Genomic DNA, 12,987 nt, shown 5'->3' with positions numbered 1-12,987 from the left:
TCATCTTTGATTCTCTTTCCTGGAGTACACAGACCTGGTTCAAGGTAGATGTTCAGAATTTTTTTTTTTTTTTTTTTGAGTAGATATACATGCGAACTTCACCTTTGTGAAGAGAATGATAGGTGCATACTGGTGAATAATTTCTGTAAGTCTGGTATAAAGTAGTATTTTCAACATTGACTTTTTTCCACTTCCAGTTTGTTGAGGAGCAGGTAAGATGTCCTTCAAGGGATTTTTTTTTCTTTTTCTTAAAAAGAAAAAGATTATTTTCATTTTTAAAATTATGTGTCCATGTATGGGCATGTTCATGTGAGTACAGGTGCCCTCAGTAGCTAGAGGCTTTGGATCCCCCTGGAACTGGAGTTACAGGTAAGTTGCCTGATGTGGGTGCTGGGAATTGAATTCAGGTCTTCTGCAAAGAACAGCACATGCTCTTAACCGCTGAGCTATCTCTCCAGTCATCTCCTGATTTTTTTTTTATGCTGTTTATTATCATTAACTGTTAATGAAGTTTTCGTGCCTTTTTTTTTTTTTTTTTTAAATGATTGTGTGTCTCTCCATAGGAAATCTGCAGGGGTTAATTTAAATTTTGTCTTTCCTCATCTGGAGGCTTGTGACTGAATGCATTCTCTTTGGCCACTCTTTTAGGATGAAATTCTGAAAGCAGCAGTAATGAAATATGGGAAAAACCAGTGGTCTAGGATTGCCTCCTTGCTGCACAGGAAATCAGCAAAGCAGTGCAAAGCCAGATGGTACGTACCCACCAGTAAGTGGTCCTGATTGTGATGAGTGAAGTGTCTCTTTGAAACCTCCCACAGAAGAGCAAGAGCTGTGATAGGGAGGGAAGTATGGAAAGAGATGGGCTTCCTACGTGCTCTTAAACGAACCATTTTCCCTGCTCTTTACCATGTCTGTTTTCTCACAGTTTAGCGTAATAATGCTTAGTACTACCTGATCAGTTGTGATGCCCAATCTAAGTGAGTTTATGTATTTATTTGAGAATGCCTTGTGAGACAAAATACAAAATCTTAGGAGAGATAGCTGACCCTCAGCTCAGAGAATGAGTTGTATTCTGAAAGTTTATGAATTGATTGATTTAGCATTTATTTACTTTCCCAAAGAGGTAATGCTAAACAATGCTTGATTTTTTTTTCTAGGCCAGGTCACAGTGGTTGGTTTCTTTGTAATAAGGTGGCAATATTTCATACTTGCTACATGAAAATGCATCAGACACCAACATTCCACCTGTGCTGTCACCTTATTAAGTAACAAGGTAGTGGATACCAGCATGTGTTCTTGGCTTGAGTGAACAGGCCCCACTGTAGCCCTTGAGGAATATAGTTTGGATTGTAGGAAGTGACCCTGTTCTCAGGCTTCTGGATGGTGGGAATAGTCAGATGCAGAACAGCAGGGGAGTGGTTCTCAGGTTGTAGTAGTTTGATTCCCTATTGTCAGTGGCTTTAATCTCCAGCCCAGCTTGACCCCAGTAGTGGTGAGGACTTAGGAACTTGGATAGACTCTGACCCAGCTAACCATGTGATAGACAAGGCAGATTGGGCAGATATTAGAAGGGAGACGATGCCATAGTAGTTTTACTTTAAATTTAAAAGTACAGCAGATGAAAGCATACGTTTAGTGGGCTTAAGCCAGATGCTTTACATACCAAAAAAAAAAAAAACCAAAACAAAAAACAAGGTGCTGTTTTTTGTTTTTTCAAGACAGGGAACAGGGTTTCTCTGTAGCCTGGACTGTCCTGGAACTGACTTTTTTGTTTTTGTTTTTGTTTTTTGAGACAGGGTTTCTCTGTGTAGTTCTGGTACCTGTCCTAGATCTCACTCTGTAGACCAGGCTGGCCTCGAACTCACAGAGATCCCCTTGACTCTGCCTCCTAAGTGCTGGAATTAAAGGTGTGCACCACCACTGCCCAGGCGAAAGCATGTGATTTTAACAGTCAGTACATTTGATATGTAAACTGGAGATTTATTCTGGGTACCTGACTAATGTTTCAAATGTTGTCTCTACTAGGTATGAATGGCTGGACCCAAGTATTAAAAAAACGGAGTGGTCTAGAGAAGAGGAGGAGAAACTCTTGCACTTGGCCAAGCTGATGCCAACGCAGTGGAGGACCATTGCTCCAATCATTGGACGAACAGCAGCCCAGTGCTTGGAACACTATGAATTCCTCTTGTAAGTGGACCTCTTAGAGCATTGTGAAGAATATGTGTATATGTTACTGTGTTGAACAAACTTACAGCATTTCCAGCTTAATGACGACTGTGATTAAATTGAGGGAAACTAAAGTCATGGAATCCTGTATTCCAAATGTCACGTGGCTGAGTATATTATGTCTTCTGTTACCCCTTGAAAGGATAATTTACCAAATGTGCAAGTCATACTCATCTTAGAAAATGAGAGACGGAGTGAGTGCGTGTCACCTGTCACCAGCGCTGCTGAGAATTTGCTAGAACCTTCTTTATTTGAATGTTGTGCATTTGTGAGTAAGGGCTGCCTGGTTCATTGTGAGTGAAAATACTGAAATTGGAGAACTTTCATGCCACTTTATTCACAGGAAGCATTAGTAAAGATGATGTTTTCCCATAATGCTCATCTCTTATATTTTAGCGAGGAAAGAGTGCCAGAGCTAGGAACCTTGGTAACTCTAATACCAGATGGTGTGATACTCTGATGAACTCATCTGGGCTTTTTCCCTCCACAAGGGACAAAACTGCCCAAAGGGACAATGAAGAGGAAACAACAGATGACCCCCGAAAACTTAAACCTGGAGAGATAGATCCAAATCCAGAAACAAAACCAGCTCGGCCTGATCCAATTGATATGGATGAAGGTAAGAGGATACTTGGCAGTGTTTCTTTGGTAACTGTAGGTGACTCAGGCCTGCCTTATAGTCTTTATAGTTCCTTCTTGAGCTCCTGACTTTTTAGAATCCCAGTTTTGTCAGTGGTTATTATCTTAAGTATCTCCTCAGATATGTCTGCCCCCATTTTTTATTCCAGAGTAACTTCTTTTTTTGGCTGATACCCCTTTATTTTCCATTTTTTCATTTCATTTGATGAGTTGAGCAGTGTAGTAGGCAGATGTCTCAGAGATGAGTGGACCCTGTTTCTCATTCCCTTTCTAGAAAGGGAGGCAACAAGCTAGCATATTGGACCTCAGCATTTCTTTAGCTTTAGGCTGATGTACTGTCCACGAAGGGCTGTACTGCATCACAGTCTGGAGACTCACTATGATTCCGTGAGGCAGGAGTCAGGGATTGGGCTTTGGACCTTTCTCTACTCTATTAGCTGTTTGACCATAGCCGAGTAATACAGGCTCTCTGAGCTTGAGTCTTCCATGCTTTGGGTAGAGAATAGTATCTACTTTCCCTTCCTGTAGGCACTCAGTAGTTTTTCAGATTTAAAAGTCTGAATGCAGCAGTTCCCAAGGGCAGCTAGTCAGTGACTAGGCTGTAGATGTCCTTGTGACTTAGGAAACTTTTAAAGCTGTAGACACCAGGCCCTCCCCTGAACTACCGAGTTTGGCAATTCTTACCGAGGGAAGAATGGAGAGAGGAGTGATGTGAGTGGAATCTAAGTCTTGGACTTGTTGCTTGGATGGTTAGTTGGTACAGTGTTTCTCCACTTCTAATGTGCCGGTTTGTTGATGATAGGATGTTATAGTAGAGTTTCCAGGGAGGGAATACTGGTTGCATGCTCGATAACTCATTTCCCTTAGCTCTTCTCAGCACCTCTGAAGTAAAGGGAAACATTCGCAGAGGTAAATATGAGACCAGGTTTACATAGCTAGCAGGTTAGTGATGGGATGATTTGTAACCTGACTCTCTCTGACCTCACAAGTTTTCTTTACCTTGTACCAGTGGTGAGTGCATTCATGTTCTTGTCTGTCTGACTGCTGATGTTGGAGAGGAACTTACACTTTCTTGTCTTTACTTTTGCAGATGAACTTGAGATGCTTTCTGAGGCTCGAGCCCGCCTGGCCAATACTCAAGGAAAGAAGGCTAAGAGGAAAGCAAGAGAGAAGCAGCTGGAAGAAGCAAGGCATGTTTTTTTCAGTCCATGTCCAAGAATTAGTTGTGCATCCGTGACTCAGGAAAACTGTATGGTTGTCAGCTGTGGTGGTGACTCTCTGAACTGGCCAGTCCCATTGTGCTGTTACTTCTCAGTTTATTGTTCTGGAACAAACAAAAACAACTTCTGTATTATCTCCCTAACCATTTCAGAGTAGTTATAGGAAAAATACGCTTAAAAGTTGGCAAAGCATGGCAGAAGTTCTGGGCATTTGAGCCAGCATGCTGTTTGATCTGTTGTAACTTCTTGGTATTAGGTGACTTTTACATGACTGTCAGTTACCAGGTCCTCACCCTCCTTGATTAGTGTGAGCTACTGACTGGGAGGCAGGAATCTCAGCTGAACCAAATTCTAGGTTCTCAGAAATCTTTATTTAAAAAGTGAGTGAACTATATTAGGCATTGTCTTTTACTCAGACTTTGCCCCACCTTTTCTTTTTCCTTTTGGTTAAATTCATAATACCATTCTATTGCCCAGAAACCAAGATAAATTTGGTAACGATGCCATCTGAACTGTGTGCAGCTTGTTAGCTTGTGGGATTTGGGTACTGGACTAATTTCCCACCTCACAGTCTACCCAGGGCCTTTTTTGGCTCCTGTACTGTGTAGAAATTGCTTCTTGACTGGTGGGTAGTAAGCACTGTGCTCGTATTCACAGTGCCCAAATCCTGGGATGGAGGATGCTTTTTGGCGTAGCTAGCCATTCATTAGTGTAGTCAGGTTTGATAGGAGTGTGACACACGGATAGTGAACAGAACTAAGAGGAGGCGCTACATTTCTAGCTACCTCCCTATTCTGTATACTGTTGAGGGTTAAGTAATGTAAGGTTGGGATTTTGTCTAAGGCTCTTTGAGAGCTCAGTTTTTTGAAAGCCTTTTTCTCATGTGAGTTGGCAAAGAATACAGTAATTGCATCTGTGAAAGTCTTTTAAGTTTGGTTAGGATTGATTGATTGAAGTACATCTGTGCAGATTTTAATTTACCCTACTGTTTCTTGTAGCAGCTGTGTGTTTATGTAAGCTGTGCACTGCATATATCTTACAACAGGTAGGACTGACCTGTGTGTGAAGCACGGTACAAGACTACTCCAGATGTTAATTGCTTATCTGTTTCTTACAACTTAAAAATCACTTTCACTGATTATAAATGAGTATGCTTTTCCTTCCACTTCTGTTAATCTTTTCTTTTTTTTTCTTTTTTTGTTTTTTTTTTTGAGACAGGGTTTCTCTGTGTAGCTTTGCTCCTTTCCTGGATCTCACTCTGTAGACCAGGCTGGCCTTGAACTCACAGAGATCCGCCTGGCTCTGCCTCCCGAGTGCTGGGATTAAAGGCATGCGCCACCACCGCCCGGCTAATCTTTTCATTTTAGGTTGTGATTGATACAATAGCATATGCTTTTGTTAGATTCACTTAGCATGATGTCAGGAATGTTCTCTACTGTGCTTAGTCTTTGTTTCTGTTATTTAAAGAATGAAATTTACTTTTGGAATATATCCTTTAAGACTTCTTTTTCATTGTAGGTGGCTGTAAACCTCTTAACATATATACTTTCATTGTACATGGCTGTAAACCTCTTAACATATATACTTAATTGGATCATTCCATATATAATCACATCTCATATACAGTCATTTGTTAGTCTTACTAGGGTTCCTCTGTAACTGTCTGATTTCTTCACAAGTCTCATTTGTTTTCTTGAAAACTGCGTGTTTTATATATGGTAGCATTATAATAGATGTGGGTACTGTACTCCTTCCCCTTCCAGTTTATTGGTAATTGTTTATCTGTTTTATGATCCACTCTTTCATTCTTCAGTGAAGTCCATTCTGTTGCTGTCGTCAAGAGAGCAGCAAGCTCTGGTGTTGCTGCTCACGCTCAGAGAAAAGCCTTGGAGCCCACCGTCACTGGGAAGGCATGGTTTGGGCGGGTTTCTCAGTGACAATTCCTGATCACAGCAGCAGTCTGCTGCGGTGCTTTGAGCGGTGTTCTGGGTTGTGTGTGGACTGTACTGTCGACGGATCTGGTCTAGTTTGGGGTCCTTTGAAGAGAAAGTTCTGAGATCAGCCTTTAAGATTTGTTCTCACTCTAGGAGAGCTCTGTCCTCTATCTTCCAGTTTCTGTCAAGCTAGTAGGCCCACAGATTGACCTCGGTCTAAATGGAATCCATTCCCTTTCCCAGTTGCTGTTTACCACAGCTGCTTCTGCCCTTCCTTTCGCTGGAGTGATGATGCTTTAGGTCTGACTTCTTCAGGGATCGGACTGTGCACTTCTGATTGATACTCTTGCTTAAGGAGCTGAATGTGCCGGGGAGCAGGGCTGGTAGGCAGTCCTTGATTCTCTCCCAGGGTGGAATCTCCATTCTAGAAGTTGGAGCAAAAAAAGCTCTCAGGGCTGTATTCCCAGCTAGTGTGCTTAGGGGAGAACCCTTGTTTGGGTGGAAGAAACCCCTGCAGCTGGGTGTCTGGTGGTAGGGTGAGAAATGCTGATGTCCTGTCCTGGTTCTTCTGGACTGAAAGCCTGTGACACTAGCTGTCAGGGAGAGGGAACCGTATCACTGGCTGTACTGAGTGGTGTTTCCTCCTCTAGGAGCTGGTGGGTAGAAGAAAGATGGTCTCTTTGCAGCTATTAACTGCTTGCCTTTCTCACCAAGTTTAGGTAGATTTTCTTGAATGTTTATATATTTGCCATGACCTTTTATTTTTTTCTCAGGACTGTTTATTGGATTCTTTGTGCTTTTATACTGGTAATCACCTTTGTGATATGATTTGTGTTGTAGTTTATGATTTGTTTCTCTATCTTTAATACTGTGAATGACTTTTCTCATCAACTCACTAAAATTGTAGCATCATTGGGAAATACAAAGGAAAACCTGAATTAAATGGAATTTTACCCTCCATTGATTGCCACTGTTAATATTGTCCTTGACTTCTTCACACTGGCTCATAGAAATGCATGTAACTTTTGCATGCTTCTCTATTTGTCCATTTTACTCGGCTCTGCCTTAAGCCTCTTTCTGTGTAAGAGTGTTATTGTATAAAGAGTATTTTTGTATAAAATGTTTTCTTAAGATGATACAGAAGTTATATACTTCAGAAGTTGTGTAAAGTCTGCATAATACCTTGTATCTTTTGTAAATTCAGTTAAGTTGAAGTCAGAGAAGTGGCTTAAACATATGAAAAATGTTAGTTGTAGATCTCGAACTCAGGGCTCAGAACTCAGAAATTTACCTGCCTTTGCCACCTGAGTGTTGGGATTAAAGGTGCACACTACTACCTCCTGGCTCTAAATTTGTTTTGAAGAAAGCTATTTGATTCTCCTTACCTTTGCTGGAGACTGTCTGCCCTCTGGGCCCTCCCCCCTTTTTTGAGACGGACTCAGTGTTCTTGCAGAAGACCATAGTTCTGTTGCCAGCTTACAACCACCTCTGACTCCAGCGCCAAGAGTCCTAACGCCCTCTCCTGGCCTCCTTGGGCACTGCATGCATGTGATGTTCACTCACAGACATACATATGCATAAATAAAAATAATAAGTATTTAAAAGTTTACATAAATTTTAAAAATAGTGTTTTATTAATTCTTTGAGAATTTCATACACTATATTTTGATCATATTCACCTCCAACTCCTCCCAGCCCCACCTTGTACATAAATTATATTTAACCATTTTTGATTAGTTGCAAGTATTTTTTATTTTAATTTTGTTTTATGAATTTTGTGATATAGTTAGAAAATTTAAATCTTAAAATTTGCTACTTAATTAGTAGCTATGTTCTTATTCAGAGAGATAAGGTACATACTCACAGTTTCTCTGCTCTCCCTTTTTGCCTTATTGTATTTTTAAATCAGAACTGGAATTTGGCACATGGTGTGAGCTAATGGTTTGAGTAAATACTTCTTTTTCAAGTAACAGTTTTCTTATCGCTGTTGGATTAACCCACCTCTGCCCGGCAGTGCTGGTTTTCAAGTGACTCTGCATTCCTTTCTCCAGGCGCCTTGCTGCCCTCCAGAAAAGACGAGAGCTTCGAGCCGCTGGCATAGAGATCCAGAAGAAGAGGAAGAAGAAGAGAGGAGTTGATTATAATGCCGAAATCCCATTTGAGAAAAAGCCTGCTCTTGGTTTTTATGATACTTCAGAGGAGAACTACCAGGCCCTTGATGCAGATTTCAGGAAATTACGGCAGCAGGATCTTGATGGGGAACTGAGATCGTGAGTCCCTTTGAATTTGGAAATAGGTGCAGTAGGACTTTGGGAAGGCCTTTGCTTTGTCAGCCAGGTTTTTTGGGTTTAGAGTGATGGGGCCTCCTTATGCTCTTGCTTGTTTAATGGGTTTACCTTTGTGAGAACATCAGTGAACCCAGGCTGTCAATGTTTTTAGATATAATATGATGTGCAGTTCTTGTAAAAAAACCTTTTCTCTATTTACTGTAAGTGTGTGTATGTGTGGCATGTATGTCATGGCACTCGTGTGGAGGTCAGAAGGCAGGATTGTCTTTCCTTCTACCATGTGAGTCAAGGGTTGTCAGGTTGGGGAGGCAGGTCCTGGGAATCAAACGGGGGTCCTCTGGAAGAGCAGCCAGTGCCCTTCCCCACTGATTACCATTACTCATGACGACTTTAGTTATTTACCTTTGTGTGTGTGTGTGTGTGTGTGTGTGTGTGTGTGTGTGTGTGTATGTATGTATGTATGTATGTGTGTATGACAGTTTCTCACCATGTATCCCTGGCTGTTCTGGAACTCACTATGTAGATCAGGAAGACCAGGCTGTCCTCAGACTCAGATCTGCCTGCGTCTGCCTTCCTAGTGTTGGGATTTAACACCACTATGTCCCACTTATTATTATTACTATTTTTTTTACTAATGACATCTTAATATTTTTGTACATTTGTAAACAAGTTAGATGTTTTGCTAAAGACCTGAAGAAATCTTATCAAAATGTAGTCTGGCTTTTTTTTTTTTTTTTTTTTTTTAATCATCATTTGCTTGTGTATGTGTGGGTGTGTGTTTGCATTGGTGGGTGCATGTGAGTGTATGCTTGAGTATTTGGAGATGAGATCAGCTCTGAGTGCTGTGCCTCAGGAGCTGTTTCCTTTGTATCCTGCCTACTCCATCCCCGCTAGGCAGGCGCTCTACTGTGGAGCTATAATCTCAGTCCTACCTTGTTGGGTAAGATGAGCCTTCTCGTTGGCCTGGAGCTCACCAGTGTTTGATCTTTGAGCTCCAGGGACCCACCTGACTCCATCTCCTTAGCTCTGGGAGTTCCAAGTGAGTGTGTTCATTCTCGAGTAGTGTGGAGGTCACAGTCAGGTGTGTGTGTTCACTCTCGAGTAGTGTGGAGGTCCCGGTCAGGTATGTGTGTTCACTCTCGAGTAGTGTGGAGGTCACAGTCATGTGTGTGTGTTCACTCTCGAGTAGTGTGGAGGTCCCGGTCAGGTGTGTGTGTTCACTCTCGAGTAGTGTGGAGGTCACAGTCAGGTGTGTGTGTTCACTCTCGAGTAGTTTGGAGGTCCCGGTCAGGTGTGTGTGTTCACTCTCGAGTAGTGTGGAGGTCTCGGACAAGCCTCCCTGTGGAGGTGGTTCTCCTGCCATCACTTCAGGCCATTAATGCCCGTGTGTTGAGCCAGCTCATTGGCCTAACCTGCTTTATTTTTAAAGTGAAAAAATTTTGCTTTTTTTCTTTCTTACAAAAAAAAAAACAAACATTTGCTGCATTCTTAAATCTTTACATTGATTTGTTTATGTTTTTGTCTCTCTGCCCATTTTAGAGATATCTAGGACTTTCTGTGAGTCTTAAACTATTTGCATGTTGTAAGGTGGGCTTTATGATTGCCAGAGGTTTTTTATTTTATTTATTTATTTTTGTTTTTTTCGAAATAGGGTTTCTCTGTTGTTTTGGTGCCTGTCCTGGATCTGTACACCAGGCTGGTCTCGAACTCACAGAGATCTGCCTGCCTCTGCCTCCCAAGTGCTGGGATTAAAGGCATGAGCCACCACTGCCCAGCCGGAGGGTTTTTATTTGCTACTTAGATCACTTTTCATTTCTATCCATAGAATATTTTTTTTTTTTTTTTTTTTTGAGACAGGATTTCTCTGTGTAGTTTTGGAGCCTGGAACTCTGTAGACCAGGTTGGCCTCAAATTCACAGAGATCCACCTGCCTCTGCCTCCCAAGTGCTGAGATTAAAGGTGTGCGCCACTGCTACCTGGCTGTGGATAGGAATTTTTACTTAGCTATACTACCATAAACCAGAATATGTATTATATAGTATATGATAGTATACATATTATAGTGTATAATATGTATGTATTCTATGACCATTATAAAACATAATTTTCTTGAATGTTTAGGACCTTTGTTTATGTGGGCTCTTCAAATAGATCAAAATGAAGAAAACTAGTCATTTGGAAGGAGTAGATGTGGCTGGGGTAGGGAAGAATACAGGTAGAGCTTTAAACGAGTGCCTGAGGCTGGGTTAGGCTTCCAACAACCTTTGGGTATCATTTGTTATTATGAACATATTCTCAATAGTTTTTTCTTTAGTTGGGCAGCAAGATGGCCCAGTGGGTAAAGGGACCTGCTGTCGAACATGACGACCTGAGTTCAGTATCTGGGACCCACATACTGGAAGGAGAGAGCCAGCTCCTACCAGTTGTCCTCTGAATTCCATATATACATCATTGCACATGGGTGCATTGCCAACCCCCAAAATAAATAGTTACAATGTTAAAAAAATGTTGTATGAACTTTTAAAATCAAAATAGCTTAATAATGGGAGATTGAAACATTTATGATGTATTTTAATTCTGTCTCCTTCGTTTATCCTTTTCTGCATACTCATCTCCATTATTTTCTTACGTTCACATATATTTCTATGTGAATATAAACAGTTGTTAAATTTTTGACATATATAATGTTTTACTTATCTTTATAGTTTTAAGTTTTAAATTTTAGTACTTAAGTTAGTGTCCTGTGTGTTGTTAATAATTCTGTTAAGTTTATATTCTTTTCAAATATTCTAGATCAGTTATGATGTCAGGACAGCCTAACATATTATTTTTGTTTTTAAAAATTATTTTCTGAGAAATGGAGTTGTTTAAAGTCTTAATATTTATATAGCTTTTGATATGATTACCTATGTATAATTCAAAAATCTTTTTTCTGTCTTGATCCATGATAGTGAAAAAGAAGGAAGAGATAGAAAAAAAGACAAACAGCATTTAAAAAGGAAAAAAGAATCTGATCTGCCATCGGCTATTCTTCAAACTAGTGGTGTCTCGGAGTTTACTAAAAAGAGAAGCAAGTTAGTGCTGCCTGCCCCTCAGGTAATTGGATCAGCCCGTGGTTGTGTGAATTACATATGTGTATCATATTCAGCAAACTGATGGGCTGCTGTCTCAGGCCTGTGCTTACGGCCCAAGAAACAGTCTAATGGAGATGCCATACAGAGACAGTCCATTGATGAGGCAGAAACACAGTTTGTCATATGCTTCTGCTTCTAGTGGTGGTAGTTCTTAATTGAATTTTTCCTTAGTATTCCTTAGAATTATTTTTTTGGTAAAATTACCGAAGTAACTGAGTGTGATTCTAATTAGTCTTACCAATAAAAACCAGGAGCCAGATATGGAGGTAAAGCTGAAAGATCAGAGAAGCAAAGGAGCAGCCAGTCACTTCTTATCTCTCAGAATCCTCAGACCATAGGGGGCTACACCTGCTTTAAATTCCTGTCTCCACCTCCCTGGTGCTGAGAGGAAAGGTGTGTGCCACCACTCCCTGGCTCCTATAGTTAACTAGTGGCTAGCTCTGCCCTCTGATCTCCAGACAAGCTTTGTTTGTCAGAACACAAAATATCATACAAGTAATACTTTTAGATTTTCCTAGATAGCTTGTGGTTCAGTGTAGTGTGTGTGATAGTTGATTTTCAGTAGTATTTTCTTCTCATTAATAGTTTTGTACAAACACTTATGTTCTTGGTGCAAGCAATCTTTCAGTATATTTGTATAAAACATTCTAAGTATGGTGAGCACATACGCTGACATTGGAACAGTACGAAGATTTGCATGGCTTCTATGCAAGGGTGTCAGACAAATTTATTTATTTATTTTTTTAAGATTTATTTATTTATTATGTACACAGAAGAGGGTGCCAGATCTCATTACAGATGGTTGTGAGCCACCATGTGGGTGCTGGGAGTTGAACTCAGGACTTCTGGAAGAGCAGTTGGTGCTCTTAACCGCTGAGCCACCTCTCCAGCCCCAGTCAGACAAATTTATGATCCATTCCATATTTAAAAGAAGAAAACGTGAAGCTGGGTGGGTAGGGAGGGTGGAGTAGATCTGGGAGGAACTTGGGGTGTTAAATATGACCAGTAAACATTGTGTGGAATTCTGAAAGAATTAATTAAAAATACCAAAAATGGCAATATAGCTATTGTAACCAGTTGTTTATAATATGAATTTTTTCCCCACACAGTAAAAGGAAGGCTTAAAACCTTACTTTGGAAATTTTAAAGCCAGGCAAAGTTAAGCAGAACAGTGAGGTCTGCCCTGACCCAGCTCTACCAGGTCATCCTTCTGAAACGGGAAAAGTTTATGCTGCTGTGTTCTCTGTTGAAGAGTTGACCAGGTTGATGGTGTTTTTAGATTTCAGATGCAGAGCTCCAGGAGGTTGTCAAGGTAGGCCAGGCCAGCGAAGTTGCTCGGCAGACTGCAGAGGAGTCTGGGATCACAAACTCGGCTTCCAGTACTCTCCTATCTGAGTACAATGTCACGAACAGCAGCATTGCCCTGAGAACACCGAGGACACCGGCCTCCCAAGATAGGATTCTGCAGGTACGCTGGCACGTCACACAGTGAGCCTTTCACATGTTGATCTTCTTTAAAAGTGTCACTGTGGATGGAGGACACCAT

The 12,987-nt window shown here is 41.0% G+C and overlaps 1 protein-coding gene across 1 annotated transcript in view; it reads left to right on the top strand.

Annotated features, from left to right (window-relative positions):
• Cdc5l (cell division cycle 5 like) overlaps positions 1-12,987 on the top strand; it is a 40,349-nt gene that overhangs the window by 2,307 nt on the left and 25,055 nt on the right. Inside the window, exons 2-8 of the mRNA XM_059244044.1 lie at positions 649-752; positions 2,026-2,187; positions 2,718-2,845; positions 3,956-4,055; positions 8,071-8,289; positions 11,259-11,403; positions 12,721-12,909. Of these exons, the coding sequence (XP_059100027.1) occupies positions 649-752; positions 2,026-2,187; positions 2,718-2,845; positions 3,956-4,055; positions 8,071-8,289; positions 11,259-11,403; positions 12,721-12,909 (1,047 nt within the window). The remainder of the gene's footprint in view (positions 1-648; positions 753-2,025; positions 2,188-2,717; positions 2,846-3,955; positions 4,056-8,070; positions 8,290-11,258; positions 11,404-12,720; positions 12,910-12,987) is intronic.

Source organism: Peromyscus eremicus, chromosome 16_21, assembly GCF_949786415.1.
Source record: "Peromyscus eremicus chromosome 16_21, PerEre_H2_v1, whole genome shotgun sequence".
NCBI lineage: Eukaryota > Metazoa > Chordata > Mammalia > Rodentia > Cricetidae > Peromyscus > Peromyscus eremicus.
This window is presented reverse-complemented; position numbering and strand designations above follow the sequence as displayed.